This window comes from Chiroxiphia lanceolata, chromosome 1 (assembly GCF_009829145.1).
Source record: "Chiroxiphia lanceolata isolate bChiLan1 chromosome 1, bChiLan1.pri, whole genome shotgun sequence".
Lineage (NCBI taxonomy): Eukaryota > Metazoa > Chordata > Aves > Passeriformes > Pipridae > Chiroxiphia > Chiroxiphia lanceolata.
The window spans coordinates 129,849,631-129,867,795 of record NC_045637.1 but is presented as its reverse complement, the minus strand read 5'-3'; the positions used below and the strand labels follow the sequence as shown (position 1 = coordinate 129,867,795).

At 40.6% G+C, this 18,165-nt stretch overlaps 1 protein-coding gene across 6 annotated transcripts; it reads right to left on the bottom strand.

Moving 5' to 3' along the window:
• Nucleotides 1-83: 83 nt before the first annotated feature.
• Nucleotides 84-17,574, bottom strand: ASNS (asparagine synthetase (glutamine-hydrolyzing)). 6 transcript variants are annotated; one of them, XM_032684372.1, is made up of 12 exons: nucleotides 17,468-17,574; nucleotides 15,146-15,428; nucleotides 11,693-11,930; nucleotides 10,065-10,250; nucleotides 9,652-9,753; nucleotides 7,467-7,594; nucleotides 6,573-6,699; nucleotides 5,104-5,210; nucleotides 4,670-4,770; nucleotides 3,257-3,338; nucleotides 2,842-2,997; nucleotides 84-1,557 (listed from the first exon to the last, which is right to left on the bottom strand). In XM_032684372.1, the coding sequence occupies exons 2-12, from the start codon at nucleotides 15,392-15,394 to the stop codon at nucleotides 1,348-1,350; spliced, it is 1,686 nt and encodes a 561-aa protein (XP_032540263.1). In that variant the 5' UTR covers nucleotides 15,395-15,428; nucleotides 17,468-17,574; the 3' UTR covers nucleotides 84-1,347. The 6 variants fall into 6 exon arrangements, with proteins under 6 accessions (XP_032540263.1, XP_032540251.1, XP_032540258.1 ...); XM_032684360.1 differs by lacking the exon at nucleotides 17,468-17,574 and adding an exon at nucleotides 17,162-17,398; XM_032684367.1 differs by lacking the exon at nucleotides 17,468-17,574 and adding an exon at nucleotides 17,179-17,278.
• Nucleotides 17,575-18,165: the final 591 nt, after the last annotated feature.

The following is an 18,165-nucleotide window of genomic DNA, read 5'->3' as shown; positions in this document are numbered from 1 at the left end:
GCCACCGAAAGGTTTCAGTAAAGTTTCCAGAATACACATGTAGGATTAGGGTGCAGTAACAAATAGACATCAGTCATGTTTCATGAAGATTTTAAATCAGAACAGCATATATTTTATTTTTTAAATAAAAAATGGCTTTGGTTTCCTAGTCAAGAGGGACAATAAAGCAGACTTATCTTCACAAAGAGCACGAAGCTAATCAAGTCAATCTGTAGCACACATATCTATCTCTTGACCACCTTTAAGTTACCTTTAAAAAAGCAGCCTCCATGACTAAGTAGTTAATAAAAAGTTGTCCTGGAGAAAAACGCAGGTGCTTTTCAACAGAGTATGACAAGTTCTTGTAGTTTGTGAAGACGCTTTTTTCCCATTCTTCCAAGCAAGGCACCTGATCCCGCTGTCATTGGTGACGCTTTGTCTGACTAAAATCTATAGTTAACAAGGTTGGTTCACCGCAAAGTTCAGCGGCAACACAGTCAACCTTTTCATCACACAGGTGGAAAAACTCTCAAAGTAAATGAAAAATTTCTTAAAATACTCATGCAATTTCCATCAGACTGACACATATCATCCAGTTAACAGCCTTTCTTTTTTTCAAGAATAATAAATAAATTTAAAAATTGAACTCCTTGAGTTAGAAACAAAGACATAACTTGGCTTCCCTTATCTGTTCTGCTCTTCAGTAACAGCCACAATATCTTTAGACTCATGATATATTTATAAGACTCAAAACAGCCAACCGGTGGCTTCACAGGAACAAATAAGATTCCCATTCATTTAATTAATACCCAGTACCACACCTATTATAATCTCAAGTAAGCATCTCTGCATAGCTATGAATATCTAAATACTTTTTGAAAACTACACCGAGGTTCTCAGGAGTGTGTAGAAAGACATTCAGAACAGAATAATATAGAGACTATCCAAGTCCCACAGCCAGCAACACAAGTCACTAAACAGCTACAGCCAAATTCCCTTTTGCTCAGATGGCCTTCAGCTGTTTGCATCCCTCAGCCTGATTCAAGTCCTTGTAACAGAGCTCACACTAAAATATATTAAATAACTGCCAGGCAACTGAATACAATGGAGGTCACATAAGGAACAGAGTTGTCAAATAATGTAGTTTTCTGTCCATAAAGTATTTTCCCATGAATTACAAAGTTTTGATACAGCAGGGTAAATCTTTAATAGTACACTAACTACAGAAAGCTCTCATTTCCAATAGCATTGTCAAAATACATCTTAAAGATGATTTAAGATCTAGGTTTGCATAATTCGTTTGGTTTTCTTAAAACAGTGCACACAAAACGCTTGCAGCACTTTCATTTGGGGGATTATTTCAACAGCCTATTCTTGGGTGGCTGACTTGTAATGTTTCAATGTGCGTGCAGAAGGATCAGTAGCTTTAACCCATCTTGGCATCCAGTAGTGGGGCAGCCAGCTGCTTCGCCCTGGGTAGTGCTTTTCAAAGATCTGGCGGTAGTAGTAACTTTCTTTTGTTTTTGGAGGATTGAAAGGATATTTCTCCGCTGCCTTTTCCAGCAAAAGGTCATCAACCTACAGACACAAGCAAAATTCAAGTTAAGCTGCAAATACATTTAACTTTTAAAGATACACAAGAATTCACAAACCACTAAATGCCCACAGGTTTACAAAAAAAAAAAAAAAAAGTCTATTCCAGAGGCAGAGGTTTGACAGGTCAAACCTTTGTCATACACTCCCTTGATCTTTATGAATATGTAACTGTATTTCCAGCGCTGTTGATATTTCTCCTGCATGACACGTGAAGCCCATTTGGGGTTACAACCACCTTTGTTAGTAAACTCACAAAAACTTCTTTCCTATCCTTGCCTTTGCTGTGAAACAAGTGGAAAATCTTAAAGCAGTCACTTTGCCACGTAAGTGGCTTCCTAGGGTTTTTTTTCAACTTGGAGAACTGTTGACTCTGTTTGTATAACCAAGCTCTTGGAAACAAAAGACCTGGGGTGCAGAGGCAAAGACACCTGCAGTTGCTAAGCTGGCTCTGAAAGGGAGGATGAATAGTTGTACCAGTTGAGGCAATTTCTAAAGCAACTTCCATTGCCAAGAGGCTGTCTGACTTTTCACGGCCGTGAAATAAATTTGCTCCTCCTACAACAGTACAGGCTCAGAACAGGTAGCACAACACTTGCCTGACCCAACTACTTTCCTGCTTGTGGATATAGAGAAAGAAAATGGTATGGTGATAGGACAGACAAGCACCCATCCACAGGCTTGATTACACATATTTCTGTGTAACAGAGTTCTGGTGTAAATAGGGTGTTATTCCTTTCTCTTGGGGATTAAACTACCTCTGTACTCCAGAGAGGATTATACTTTGTCCAGAGCCAAAATGCAGGTTAGCAATGCAAGTAGAGGCTTTAAAGGCAAAATGGCTTAGCTAGGAACAGCTTTGAAAAACAAATGACGTAAACGAAAAAGTACATTATAAAGTCATTATATTGTTACTCAGCAGCAGAGTAAGTTCATGCAAGTGCCATCAGCTGAAGCAGCTGCTTTGCCTGTAACCCAGAAATTGTGTTTGTCAACACATAATATAATTTGCAATGCAGACACTTAAATGATGTTCATTTCCTTACACAATCACTTCTGTCAGGCTCTCGCATTTCTTTGTACCTAGCATTACAAACGCCTTCAACCAACTCAGATACCTAGAAGAGCATTGACTAAGGTTTACCTTGCTCCTTCACATTAAATGATATACCCAGATTTATTCTGTCCACTAAGCATGTGAGCTGCCTCCCCTTGGCAACCGTATCTAATACACTTAAATGAGAAAGACCCAAAAAAGTGATATTGTACCTGTTGATCAATATAGTCCTGAAGAATAGAAAACCAGGATTTCTTCACTGATGCTATACCATCACTGAAAGCTTCTTTGGGTCTCCAGAGTATTTCTTTGGGAAGTAAATTGGAATCTTCAAAGGACAATCTTAAAAGGTATTTTTCAATTCCATTCTGTTTGCAGAACAAAAAAAAAAAATGTCATGAGTCTGAGGAAGTGCAAAAATCTGGATTTAAAAACTTATGAAACGTTTCCTTTCAGGTCTAGTCAGAAAAGGGTTCCAAGTAGTCCAACGATCCAGCAAAATATTTAAGAGCATGTCTGACTTTGAGTAGAGGACTTAACCACTAAAGTCAACAATTTGCTCATGCTCAGAACACGTATTAATGAATTTGTACACTTACACTTGGATCCAACCCTAGTTTTACATACCTTTGGAATTCGCAATTCTGCTGGTAGAGATAAATAATAAGAAGTAAATCGATGATCCAAAAATGGGACTCTAAGTTCAAGGCTAAACAGGAGGAATAAACAGAAAAGATATTGAATTAATCCCATAAGTCCTCTACTTACAAATTCCACAACAGTTTTCCTGTCTTTCACACAAACACTAGGTTTTCTGCTTTTAATTAGAAGAAATTTGGCTTGCGTATTTATGACTATGTGCATTTAATTCACCAATTTGGAAACTCAGGCGTATGGCCCATGCAGATTAAAGACCATGATGATTTATGATGTCATATGCTGGGCAGCTTCTAGTACCCTGAATTTAAAGACTACAGTACTGTAGGATTTGCAACAACCATTGCAATACCTATGCAAAAACACATTAAAAAAATCCTCTTGCTCCCAGAGAACAAACTAGTCACTCAGGTGTCAGTCACACATATTGTATCCTACTACCTCTTTATTATAGTCAGCTACCTGACTATACACATACTTTTCTCTTTGCAGTATGTTGGTTTAGTTCTTTATATGCATGCTGATAATCAGATTCAAGATTCCTCTTCGTCTAAACCTCAAAAAAGCCCAAAGTCAAACATAACCTCACTTTCCCTCCTCAACTCTGAATATTGGTATTTCTAATTCACTGCTTCTGTAAAGAACAGTACAGTCCCAGACAAAAGATATTTCCTGCATTGGTCGGCAAGAGTGGGCCCTATGGTCACAGACTAGATTAAATTTTGCAGTGTGCTTTGCTGTTGCTGAAATTCCTTCAGGCTACATCTTCAATTTCATCTTGGCATACAAATCCTCAACAGTCTTTTCCTGCTACTCTAAGAATCAAGAGCTACTCTAAGCAGATGCAATTAATCGAGAGGTACTGTAAGCAGTTGCAATTAGATTCAGTTTTATTTCTCCTCTATTTACTCGTCCAACAAAACTTTCTTTCATAAAACGTTGTCTGTAGCAATTGCAATAGCAAGTTTGTGTCACAGTGTTTAGAACAGAAATGCGACTGATGACCAGATTTGCCTGCCCTCATATACTGTGCTTCCCACACACTCAGAGCTCAGGGTCCCTGAGTGCCTGTGCATACCTGGAACATTAGCAATGCCTGTTCTGCCAAAGTGGGTCATGTCTTCAGTTATATTAAGATAACGGAGATCAAGCAGAACATGGGGTGCACCCCATTTGTTACTTGTATTCAGAAGACTGATGACTATCTTAGATTAGCTTAGACCTAGACAGCAGGAGTAAAATTATCCTGCAGCACAATATTCTGAATCAGTTATTCAGCCAGTAGTTAACTGTTGTAATTTCCTCAACAGCAGCAGAACTTTCAAGATCTTCTTGTACTGTTAAATCCCATGAGTCCTCACCATTCAAGAGAGTACATTTTACCCGTGTGCTGCAGTAGTTCTATCTGCACGAAGTACATCAAACAGGTAGAGCTCCTTCAGAAGCCTCTCACTCTCCTCTGCAGCGTCCTCGGGAGATGGTGCCTGAAACCAAACACATGCATAGAGCACATGGCTGGAACACAGCTGCACTGAGGGAGCCACTGCTTGCTGTCCTGCGTTTGTAGTGATCACAGAGTGATCTCAGAACTAGCAAAAACTACATACAAGAAGTAACAGTCTCAGGAATTGCTGAAGATTTAAAAAGTTACTTTTTAGGTGATCAAATCCCTTGGATTTTATGCCACCTCAGGGAAAAAAAACAGCAAATATACAGTTGTGACAACTCTCAAACATCACACCTTGAAATCTCAGAGATGTTCTGCTGAACAGGAGAACAAGCAGCTCAAGGGCTTTCTGTATAGTGAATATACTTACCTTATGGAAATATATATATCCTTGTGTCAGCTCATCTGATCCTTCTCCTGAAAAAATTACCACACTGTCTGTTTTCTTCCGAATATATTTGGAGACAAGATACATACCTTAAAAAAAAAAAAGTATATTAAAGTACAGCTACATGTATGATGCTATATACAGCTAGTAGTTTTAAACTTAGCATTTTAGAAGTTTGTCTCCTACACCACTTCCTTCTGTAGCAAACAACTAATGTAAAATAATATCTTGCTACTCAAAGCCATCATCAGCCATGCTAAGTGCTGCAAATACATCTAAACTGTGTATCTAAACACTTAGCCCTCAAAATATGAGAAAGATGTGTCTATTTGTGATCCTGAGAATGCTGAAGGATTCCCACGGAAACACACAGAGGAGCTGATTTGACTCAATTTGAAATTAAGCATGTGATTAATTCCAGTATAGTGCTGAATAAACCCTTTAGCCTTAGGGAACAAAGCTACCACTAAAAGTTGCTGTTTAAGTCTCTGCCACTGTGGATTGAACTGGATAAAGCTCTTTTTAAAAATTTTTTGTAAAGAATTATTTATTAAACAGAATTATTTCTTCCCCTCAATGCATCTTTCTGAACAATATGCTTTTATAACATAAGTATTACAAATTTAATGAAAAGGATCAAGTTCATTATTTTTTATACTAAGCAGCAAATCACAAAGAAAAAATTACAGATGAAAAGTTGGCTTTAATTTTTAAAGAATTGCATTCAGTATTTCACATTTCACAAATTCAGTATTTCACAAATCCTATCTTCTTGGAGCAGATTTCACACAGGGAGCTCAGCCTTGAAAACTGTGTTGACTATTTGGTTTCATAACACTTTTCAACACTTTAGGATGACACAAGATTAACTGGGTAAAGTGTTGTAGCTTGCATTATGCAGAATTGCATTGGATTAGTGTTTTTCACTCCAATTAGGCTGGTAATGCTTTGTAAAAAGCTGCTGATGACTTCCTTCACTTCTCAGAATCAAACATACCTTATAAGAATCTGTGTTACTAAAGGGTGACAAGAAATACTTCCCATTAGTTTAAAAATTATGCAAGAAAAGGGTAATCATAATTGTTCTGCTATCATAACATTCAGTATCTCAGATAACTTATAAATTTCCCCCCTTTCTCCAAGGTTCTTACTCATCAGAGAAGAAAACCTAGACCTACTGATTTAATGTTTCTTCTTCATATAACTTTTGTTTTTCATCTCAAAAGCTTCAGGAACAGTTTTTGACAGTTGTTTTTTGCAGTCAGGGATTTGGAAACTAGTAAATGCTTTTGCCTCAGTGTGGTATCACAGATCAGACTGGGAAGCAGACCTTCAGAGTCACAGTTCCCAAGTTCTGTGTCAGCTAAGGGATCTAGCAGATGACCACATGGTTTCGCATGAAATTTTATTTGGGTGATATAAACCAAAGATTACCATTAAAAAAATCTTACCAATTGAAGCTCTTATTGTTGTTATATCATAGGTTTCCAACGAGAAGATAACCTCTTCTATTGCCTGAATTCCCTCTTCAGTATTAAGTATTACTTCATGATGTTCACTGCCTATATGTGCTGCCACCTGTTTGTAAAAGGTTACAATCACGTATGCCTTTTCAACTAGAACATTTTATAAATATGCATTGTGTTTAAAACACACAAATTGAGCAAAAGCACCAGCTCCCTTCTGCTACAGTGACAATTATGACATTAGGTCAAGAAAAGATGTTACTTAGCAGCCACTCTGACTTGCAGTGGTACGTTCACCAGAGAGAACACAGTCTCCCGGATTACAGTGTTCAATCGTGATTGCAAGAGACCATCCAGCTGCTTGCCAAAAGCATAACCAAATCTGTAAAGGCTCTAAATACTCCAGATATTTGCCCTTAAGAGAAAAAGCAGCTCAAAAGTCATGACAGCCTGCATACTTAAGGGGTAACCCACATGCCAAACAGTTTGTACAAAACTTAATTCAGAAAAGTGATGATTAACTTGCAATATTTAACATATATACAAATGCCATATAGGAACTACAGAATGGAGATCTACCCTAAAACCCAGAGGCAGAATTGAGACAAGTCCAAAGTACTGTCCTTTTGGCAACAACACAATGGGACTGTGTCATGAAAGTCTTCTGATTTCAAGAGAAAACAGATAAGGTTCAGTTGTCTCTTTTGTAAGATTAAGCAGCAAATGTTGTACTAAATGATTTACTGCAAACTGATTTACATCCTAGCAATAAATGAGTATTCAGTGTTACTATAAATGCCATACCATGAAGTTAGAACCATTAATACATAGTTTAGCATTCAGCAGCTCAGAACAAACTGAAAGCAGCGCTTAGAATACCTTTTTGGCAGCCAGTAAATCAGGACTGTTTTCCATCCCAATTGCAAAGGTTTGTAATGGATAACTGACGTTGATTTCTTTCATCAGTTTCAGAAGAACAGCTGCAACCAAGCTGGAATCTAAGCCCCCTGCCAACAAAACAAATTATTTGATAAGGCTTTTGAATGATGTTTTATTTCCCCCTTAAGAACACTGAATCTAGATATTGCAATCTTATGAGTGGGCTTCATTTTTAAGCTGTGTGAATACAAGGTACTTCTCATACAAGTGTACCTTTACCTCTGCTTAACAAGAGAATCAGGCAACTTTAGTAGAATGTCTTTAGTAACAGCTGTTACTTGGTGTCAGAAGCATCAGTAGAGATCCCTCTTTAAAATACACAGAAAGTATACTGAACACATTGTACTGCTAGAGAACATGTTCCTTTTCAACTCTGCCAAAATGGGATTTGTTCTTCATTTCAAAACTGCTCCCTATCCTCTTCTTACCTACACATTTGATGGTCTACTGACAGGACTACGGAAGTTTTTTCTTCTGTTTGAATAAAAAAGAATTAAGTAACAAACCAAAATGCTTAGTGTAAGCATTTCCCAATCATTCTTTTTTTCCTCATCTTTGTAGAGGACAGTGAAAAGATTTGAACAGTTTGGAAAAGTAAAAAATAAAACCAATACTCTAATACAATAAAACCAGTACTCTAAGGGTCCACCTTCTTATTCTCATGAGCTAGTTCTGCTAATCCTTGACTAGTTCTACTTGCTACTCCCCTTTGAAGTACTGAGCAAAACACAGTACCTGTTTGCCCACATCTGCCTGCAGTTCTGACAAGCATGAGGCAAAACTCTTTTCTCTTTGCTTCCTACAATCTGCACATGTTTTTTCAGCTGAGTGCACTAGCATCAATTCTTACCCTGATCCACTTTGTGGGCATGCTATCTTGTAAAAAAAAAATCCTGTTGAAATTACATGCAGAATCTGACAAAAGGAGAGCGCAGAAAACAAACTGAGTGCTTAGGATGCAGAAATCAGGAAAACTGAACTTCCACTGTGAAGCTGCAGAACTCCCTCTGTGATTGGAAACAGAAGCAATTCTCTAACCATGATGTGCCAAGCATACTCAAAACATAATACTCTGGTATTATGCCAGCACAGGTACCTAGTTTTGCTACTACAGCTTTCTGCATGTGCATCTGAGGAGCTGCTGACTACCTTCTAATTTGATATCTGAAATCTGGGGTTTAAACAGGCTTTTTTACTGAGATTTGGATCTCCCAGCTCTCCGTATCTTCCTGTTTAATTTACCTCCTTCCTACTTTCTATGATGCCATAGTAGGGAAATGGTCCAACAGTATCTCCTGGTCAGTTCTCTCTCATTCGGATGCACATTTATTAGGGTTCATGACAAAAGAGTGTAATTACTGATGTTCAGTGAATGCATGAACAGCATGAACTCTAACCATAAGTAAAAAGTGCTACACAAACTCAGGAAATAAGGTGTCGGTCCCATGGCTACAGAGCTTTAGCTATGTAAAGTACCTCTGTGACACTGAACCACCAGATCACAACAGTGATCAGCTAAGTCACTGAACAACTTCCTGTACCACATGCTATTACCTCATCTGCAAAAGAGTGCAGCAAATAATTTTGTAATTTGGTAAATCAAGGGAGTTGATTTACCTGTAATTTGGTAAATCAAGGGAGTTTAGGATGAAGACTATAGCAAAGGTGACAAGTAAGAATTTCAATTCCTCCTGCTATCTGAAACATGCCAAGGCTTTTTTTCTAGGCTCAATCTGTGCAAAGTGAACATAATAATTACATTTATCTTTTAGACACCAATGTAAGCATAAATCTCATGTATTTAAGAATATATTGAGTGATTTTTCAATAAGACTATATTTATTTCCTCTTATTTAAAAATGGTGTCTCAACGAGCCAAGATCCCAGCCCAGAGTAAACTTTAAAAGCATAAGATTTTCAAGATATTTGTAAACTGGAGAACTTTATCCCAAACTAATAAGTTCTCTGTTGCCTGTTCTAAAAAGCAAATGAAGATAAAAAGCAAATGAAGATTCAGATCACTTCAGGTACATCACAGCTGAAGAGTCAATATACTTTCCTCTAACTAGCAGAGGATGGGCAACAGAGAGAGAAGACACAGAATCACTGTGGTTCTTGTACTTACCCGAGAGAAGACAACCGATTCTTCTGTGAGCCATCAAACGTTTTCTAACAGCATTTTCAAATAGAATACGGATGTTGCTTTTCACTGTTTCAAGGTCAAAGCCTGTTCAAAACAGGAAAGAGAAGGGGAAAAAAGTCCAAAAAGTGCTACTTAGACTTTAATGGATTATGCTAATAGGAAACAAAGATATTTGTCTGAATCTCCTCTGATAACAAAGGTATTCAAGTCCATCTTTGTACACAACTGCCTACAAGAACAACTCTAAAGTCCCCACACTTTAAAAGTTCTTCCAAGTTGGTATTCTTTTTCTTAAATGGTACTTTTTTAAACCAATCAGTACAAATTTTATATTCAACGACTATGACTTTTTCACTTTTAAATCAGAATACATAGCAAAATCTTTGCTGTACTACCTGGAGGCAGAGCTTCCACTGTATCACATGCAACATGGAGCGGTTCATCTTTACAGCTATGAAATTTTACTAATTCCACTGACGCAACCTTGCCAGAGGGCTTTAAATCCAATACTTCATAATGACCCGGGAGAAACGGTTCCACTTTAGAACATAAGGATGTTGAATGCTTTAAGTTGATAAGTCCTACACACGAAATAGGAAAAAAGAAAAATGTCAACGTTTTTGACCTAAGTCATACCTCACTCAACAGCCTCTGTATTAAAACTATATACAAATATTTTCTCCAGACCCTAAATCTGGTATTAAAAAATACCCTTTTAAGTCAGAGTCAGTCCTGGCTGTAGCGTGACTTTGATTCTGGCAGGATGCACACACAGATCTGAGCTGTCTCAAGCTGAGGCAGACAACCGAGAAAACAAACCAGAAAGTTTTACTAATTGGCAAGTAGCAATTTATCCCTGTGAGCATTAAGAAGATCACTTTTCTAACTGACCACATGATGTCCAGGTCAAGGTGTAATACGCTTATAAAAATTCAAATGACACTTATGAACTGATTTTGTATTTAAAATTAAGTGTAGTCAAGCTAACAAGGGGGTTGAAATAAAACAACATCACTGACGTGATAACTTAATTGACATTGATTTAGTGATTTCATAATTCACCGGTTCCAGACTGATCTACTCCACTGGTACTGAATGCCAAGAATCAAACTTTATCTACATTCCTCTTGTGAAAGAGGATGTTGAGCACCTGCTGGTGACCTGGATGCCCCTTGACGAAGTCCTCAAAGAGATACCGAATTGGTGTTAGAGAGGGACTGGTAATTCACTGCAATGGTTATAAGATAGAGTCTCCAAAACATTCACTTCCCTTCTTCCTTCACAAGAAGCAGAGATGGTACAGCTCTTAGTACTAGTACACAGTACTACTATTAGAGAAGTCAACCTATATTGCAGTCTGATAATGAAATAGATACACAGTAAATGGGAGAGACACAAGCGATCGTGAAAGTAAATTTTAGCCAAAGTGCATTTTAGGCAATAAATTCCCTTTTGACACTGTTCAGATTCGTTTATGAAAGTGCCAAGATTACTTTAAAAAACAGAGCAGTGGATGTATTCTCTCAAAGGAAAAAAAATTGTCATCAAATAAAATAACTGATACTGGAAAATTACCCAATGCTGCAGGCAATTTCAGTAAGGTTACAAAATTATGGCTTTTACAGATTAGCAGTTCTTGTGGCATTATTTCCCAGTTCATTATAGAATACCAGGAACAAAGTCTAATACATTTATTGTAGCACAAATCTACTCTAACTCTATAGACTGAATTTAACTTTGGGGTAACATAAAAAAAATTCTTGATTTCAATACTGCCATAATTCCAGAACACAGAATTCTAAAATTAAATAAACAAGTTATTTTAGAGATATTAATGACAATTAAACATCTTGGAGGTTTTTGTTTTAATGATGTGTAGTTCTTATACTAGTAAATATAGTTCATATATTACTGAACTTACAGTTCATTTTCTCTTCACACTTAGGAGAAAAGCCTGACAAAGCAGTTTGTCTCCAACACCAATACCTAAGATTATTTAGGCACTAAACACAACTAGTTTTACCTTTTGCCTCAGAACAGACACCCAAAAATCCATCATCAGTCAGCACTTTAAACAGTGGTCTGATTCCATAGGTATCTCTCGCCAGAAACACTTTTCTGTTTGCAGTGTCCAGAAGGATAAAAGCAAAAACACCATCTAGCATGGACGCTGTTTGTTCTATTCCTCCTCTGTTGTAAAGATGAAGGATAACCTCACCATCCACTAATGTTTGATATTCAAATCCAAACTGCTTCTGCAGCTAAGAAAAAAGATAAAGAAAAACATGAATAAGCATTTGCAAACATTGCCTGCTTACTAACTGAAAAAGCAACACCATTCATGTAATTGTTTAATAAGAAAACCAATTTTTTTGTGTAAAATCACACTTCAAAAGTTACATAAATATTTCCACCAAAGAAGGAAATTATACTTTGGTGTTCCAAGTTGTATTGGGTTTGCATGGCCACGTTTTGGTAGCGGGGGAGCTCCAGGGGACAGCTTCTGTGAGAAGCTGCCAGAAGCTTTACCCATGTCTGGAAGAGCCAGTGCCAGCTGGCTCCAGGACACACCCACCGCCGGCCAAGGCTGAGCCAGTCAGGAATGATGGTAATGCCTCTGTGATAATGTATTTAAGAAGAAATAAAAAAGTTCTTGTGCAGATGAAATTGTGGCCAGGGAAGAGTGGAGTGAGAATATGTGAGAGGAACAACTCTGCAGACACCAAGGTCAGTGAAGGAGGGGGAGGAGGTGCTCCATGTGCCAGAGCTGAGGTTCCCCTGCAGCCCGTGGTGCAGCCCATGGTGAAGCAGCTGTGCCCCTGCAGCCCATGGAGGTCCACAGCGGCACAGAGATCCACCTGCAGCCCATGGAGGAGACCCATGCCAGAGCAGGTGGGTGCCTGAAGGAGGCTGTGACTCCACAGGAGGCCCATGATGGAGCAGTATCCTGGCAGGGATCTGCTGACCTGCAGAAAGGGGAGCCCATGCTGGAACAGGTTTCCTGGTAGGACTTGGGGCCCTGTGGGGGACCAGAGCTGAAGCAGCCTGCGCCTGAAGGAATGCAGCCTCGTGGAAAAGTGAACCACGCTGGAGCAGTTCATGCAGAACTGCTGCTGTGGGATGGACTCATATTGGAGAAGTTCATGGAGGATTGTCTTCTGTGCAAGGGACCCCATGCTGGAGCAGGGGAAGGAATCTTGTCCTTGAGCAGCTGTAGGAACAACATGTGATGAACTGACCATAACCCCCACACCCCATCTCCCTACACCCCTGGGGGGGAGGAGGCAGAGCTTGACAAGGAGGGAGGGGTGAGGGGAAGGTTTCTTTTTTAAGACTTATTTTACTTCTCATTATCCTGCTCTGATTTTGTTGGCAATAAATTCAATTAATATCCCCAAACTGAGTCTGTTTTGCCCATGACAGTAACTGGTGAGTGATGTCTCCCGGTCCTTATCTCAGCTCATGAACCTTTCACTATATTTTCTCTTCCCCATCCACTTGTGTGGAGGAGTGATAGAGCAGCTTTGGTGGATGCCTGGCATCCAGTGAGGGTAAACCCACTACAAAAGTATTATCCAGTATGATCTCTTAGGCAGTGAGACTGACTCTGTAGTCTTAAGGAATTGACATTACAGCAAGTTTTCAGGGATACACTTCTATCTGAGGATGTGAAGCTGCAAACACATGACCCCGGTCTTCAGAAGCACTAGCCAGCCATTGTCTCAAAAATTAAAAAAACAACTCTAAACACATAGACACTTGCAACATCTCTGCAGGGTAAAGTATTTCGGAAAGAAACTTTGGTTTACTTATGCAGTCACTGCAATTCCTCAGTGTTTTTTTTTTATGCACAGAGAATGTCCTTCTGCCTAATCTCCCTCCATTCCTCAAACTAGCATTTTCACTCTGCCTGTGCAGATGGAGTGGGGAAGGAAGCAATTAGCTGTCAGACTTAGGTCAGTCCAAATATTCTACATGTTCTTGTGGTGCTTCTCTAAAAGTCCTTTCAATATGTACAAGACAAAGAGAAGTAGAGGTTTTCAATATAACACTAACAAGACAAGAAACCCCACAAACCCAATACTTTAGCATTTTAACTTAAATTCTTTGGTTTTGTTATTTATGGGGCAGTCTTAGGTCAAATTGAGCCAACATTAAAATAACTAAGTCACTGCCCTAAACAAGACACCTGTTTCTCCAATGATCCTTTCCTAGATAAGTTTCAGCCACAAGCTTGAAAGAAAAGTCTCATTATAAAGAAAGAGGATACATAATGTAGTGACAATGACCGAATAAATTCCTGCAGATGGCAATGCAAGTTTTGCATAATTAAAGTCCATTTGAGACTGTGTGTAGCATGATGGAGAGTAATTCTTATTGCTTTCACAGCAGAAAAGCCACAATGCAAAACACTGCAAGTATTACAGACTGTTGGTACATTTCACACCTACTGCAGGGCAAAGTTTATCTCATCTGTCAAACAGTCAGATACCTGAAGACTGGGAAAAAAGACAAAATCTCCTTCCTATTCAGTCAAATTCTCAATGACACTACTGATGTCACTGACATGACTAAGAGAATCCTGAGTCCGACTTCAAAACTGTGATATTAGAAATACTATGACATCTCAGATTATTCATACATTTCTGATACTATCACACTTGGTATATGATACACTTTAAACATTCATTCAGCATGATTCCGAATCAGACACAATTTTAAGCTGCTTTATACATCGAATTTGGATTATCTGAATCATCTTCCCAACTAACACAGGCAGCATGGACATCTCAGCAAAGGGATGAAGGCCCACTGACAATGTTTAGCCCATCAGGGACATTTGGACACTTCAGGAAGTAAGTAAAGTTTTGTGCCTAAGAGACTTACTTAGGTGGCTCTCAAAAACCCCACAAAGAATCTGGCTTTTGCTGCAGACACCTAAGGACTTTGGTAGCATAATGGAAACATCTCCTTAATGCTTATTGCTTTTACATAAATATATAAGCATGCATACTATACATGAATATATTTTAAGTGACATATCCCACCTAGATTAATATGCAATAATAAAAATGCAATACCAAACAACTTGGAGTTTGACGACCCAAAATAACTGAAGAGCAAGACAGTCTAAAAGCATTTGCATTATGAAGAGAAAAGGGGAGAAAGAAGTTTGAAATTCCCCAACCCAAGAGATAATGAAGAATGTATCTTTATTTAAAATTGATCGAACCTGAACATACAAATACCTATTCCCCTTGTCAACTAAAAAGTGATTTTTTAGTATTAAAGACTAAGTATGTTACTAAGCCACCAGATTCACAGCTCATCATTACTCCTTTACCAACTTTAAATTTTTTTCTGACATTCTACTCTACCACATTTTAAAGATTTTCTGAATATCCACTAATTTTTAAATAAAAAAATTTAAAAAAAGACAAATAAAAAAAAGCCGTATCATCCATACAACACTTACTTGTTTGAAATTGTAGATTTCTCCATTGTAACACAGCCACAGATACGGGAATTTCTTCACCCGGATAGGCTGCATACCATATAACTGATCAACAACTGCAAGGCGGTGGAAACCAAAACAACAGTTGGTGAAACCATTGACGTTCTCAAAACGAAATGCATCAGGACCTCTGTGTGCTATCTTCATGGCACTGAGACACTGGACAGAAAGGCATTCATCGCTCCCAAACAGGGCCCAGATCCCGCACATTGTGAGGCTGTTGTTGTACGCGCAAGTGGAGAACCTGTTCAATAAAGATATGAACATTACAAGCAAGAGCTGACACTTTATGTTGAGTCTGGTTGAGAGGGAGCTCATTTTTCCCTCAGCAGCCCTCACAGTGCTGTGTTTTGTACTGGTAGCTAGCGAGGTGATAGTATCACATCAGGGTTTTGGCTACTGCTGAGAAGTGCTCCCACAGCACTCCAATTCCCCCCTCACCAGTAGGCCGGAGGCAGGCAAGATATTGTCTGATCATAGCCAGGCAACACACCCAGGACAGCTGACACAAATGGTCCAAAGGGATATTCCTTTTCATATGATATCTGCTCAGATAAAAAAAAACCTAAGGGAAAGGAGAAGGAAGGGGGACATTTGTTATTTATGACGTTTCCCTTCTAGAGCAATCACTATGTGTGCTGAAGCCTTGCTTCTCAGGAAGTGGCCAGATGTCACTTGCTGATTGGAAGGAGAGAATAAAATCTTTGGGTTTTTTCTTCTGCTTGCTTATGACCTTCACTTTTGCTTTAGTAAACTGCCTTTATCTCAACCCATGAGGTTGTGTTGGGCTTTTTTCATCATATTTTCTTCCCCCACCCACCCCACTCTGCTGAAGATGGGAGTGATAGAGTGGCTTGGTGAGCACCTGGTATCCAGCCAAGGTCAACCCACTACATACCTACAAAACACAGATAACAAATGTAGGTTATTAATCACTTAACTGCCAAGAAGACTGATCAAGAGAATAGCAGACTTTACTAAGTAAAACCTGGCTTGCCCAGAGTATGATAAACAAACTTTGGACAGCAAGAAATTAGGTTTAATTTTTACTTTTAGATACAGCAAGGTTGCCTATGATTTGTTTCACAGAGCACAAATAAAACGAGTAATTACTGGGAATATAGTATGATCTCTTGAAGTAACATCATCTCAGCAGAAACATTAATGGTCCTTTCAATTTCTTGCCTTTACATACAAAGGGGGTTTATAACAAAGACGGACGCTCTTTAGCAAGACCCGTAGTGACAGGACAAGGAGGAATGGTTTCAACCTAAAAGAGAATGGGTTTAGACTGGAGTTCCCCAGCAGCGTGGTAGCCCCAGATGGGAAAGATGTGAAGGGAGCAATTGATGCTGCAATGCCGTGCTCGCCCCGGCACGCCTTTTGCAGTCCCAGTGTCCCTGGAGATATACACAGGCCTCATAGCTCTCAGAGTAACAGTAGAGGCCTCTAATAGTACAGGTGGGCTGCAGCGGGGACCTCCAGATCAAGTGATGTTGCTGGGGACCTCAACCCGAAAGGGCCATTAGGATTAGGGTTCAGAGAGCCACAAAGCCTACAGCTCCCGGGACTCTGGGGCTGTAAAAGGCGTGCCAATGCGAGCACGGCACTGCCACACTGTTCCCTCCCTCCACATCTTTCCCATCTGGACAAGTGATGGCGCTCCGCACCTCACCCTCAGCACATGGAGCTAGGCTCTCCCACCAGCTAGAGCGTCCTCCCGGGAACGCACGGTCTCCGTGCGGCCGCGAGTACCGAGAGCAGGTTCCCTCGGCGCACGCTGCTGTCCCGGGCTCCCTGGGCACGGCCATCCCTCCCTCCGGCGGCTGCCGCTCTCCGGGCCCGCCGGCCCCGCCAGCCGGGCCCCGCGGCCGCTGCCCCGCAGGCCGCTCTGGGCGGCTCTGCTCGGCCCGCGATCCTGGGGCGGCGGCTCCCGGCCGGCCCTGCCCGGCACAGCCCCGCGGCCCGCTGCCTCACCCGCTCCGCTGCCTCACCCGCTCCCGGCCGCCGGCGCACGGAAAGCCGCCGTCCGCACCGCGCCGGGGGATGGAAGAGGCGGCTCCCGCCGGCTCCTCCCCCGCCGCCAGCTGCTGTTGAAACACACCGCGAAGTTTCATCATGTGCTTCCCTGCCCTGCCCTTCCGCCCTTTTCCTGCCCGCAGGGCCGGCGAAGCGGGGGGGGGGGGGGGGAAGCACGGGCGGGCCCCGCATGCACATCTGCATTGACACTCGCATCTGTATCCCTATCCGCATCTGTATCCCTATCCGCATCTGTATCCCTATCCGCATCCGCACCCGCACAGCGGCCTTTCCTGGCGGCCCCGGCTCGGGCTGCCCCGCGGCAGGGCAGGAGCTCGCAGGCCGAGCAGTCCTGGCTCTGGCTCCTTCCCCGGAGCGCTGAGAAGAAAAGCGTGCACCAGCAGCGCTGCTGGGCGTCGCTGGGCTCATGAGGGCGACTCGCAGCCATCAGAAATCCTGTCTCTGCAGATCTTGTGTGGCTTGCGTGCTGTCCAGTGCAAAGAGCTTAAGACACTTGCACTGCCTTATAGCTGCTTCATTTGGTTTGGGAGAGGGAGTGCATGCAAAGCTCGCACCTTTGGAAGCGTTTGCTGAGGATGTATGATTTTGCTGTGCAAAACTCAGTTCTGAATCATAGACACAATGGGTAAAATAGGATTTTGGTACTTACTTGAACTCCATTATTGGACAGTTTTGCCTGTTTGCCTTTGAGAGTGCTAAAGTAAATGCAATTCAACTCTGAAGACTAGGATGTGAAGTGCTAAATACAACCCCTAATTCTCCATGCATACTTCAAGAGCCATTAGTAATTTGCATGCATATGCTTTCATAGCTAGTTTTAATGCACTTACTGTAAAACTGCAGTGCTGTGCATAAAGTTCTTCAGGTCATGCAGACTGTCAGCAGTAAGTGTGGTCTGGGTGTAGAATTTTAAAAGGACTTTTAAGAAGCCATTAAAAGGA

Coding starts and splice junctions, on each gene's coding strand:
- ASNS (XM_032684360.1), bottom strand. CDS start 17,304: ATGATGAAACTTCGCGGTGTGTTTCAACAGCAGCTGGCGGCGGGGGAG. Junction 5,211..6,572: donor AACAATAAGAGCTTCAATTG/GTAAGATTTTTT, acceptor TTTTTTTTTAAG/GTATGTATCTTGTCTCCAAA. Junction 3,339..4,669: donor AGAACTACTGCAGCACACGG/GTAAAATGTACT, acceptor CCTCCTGTTTAG/CCTTGAACTTAGAGTCCCAT.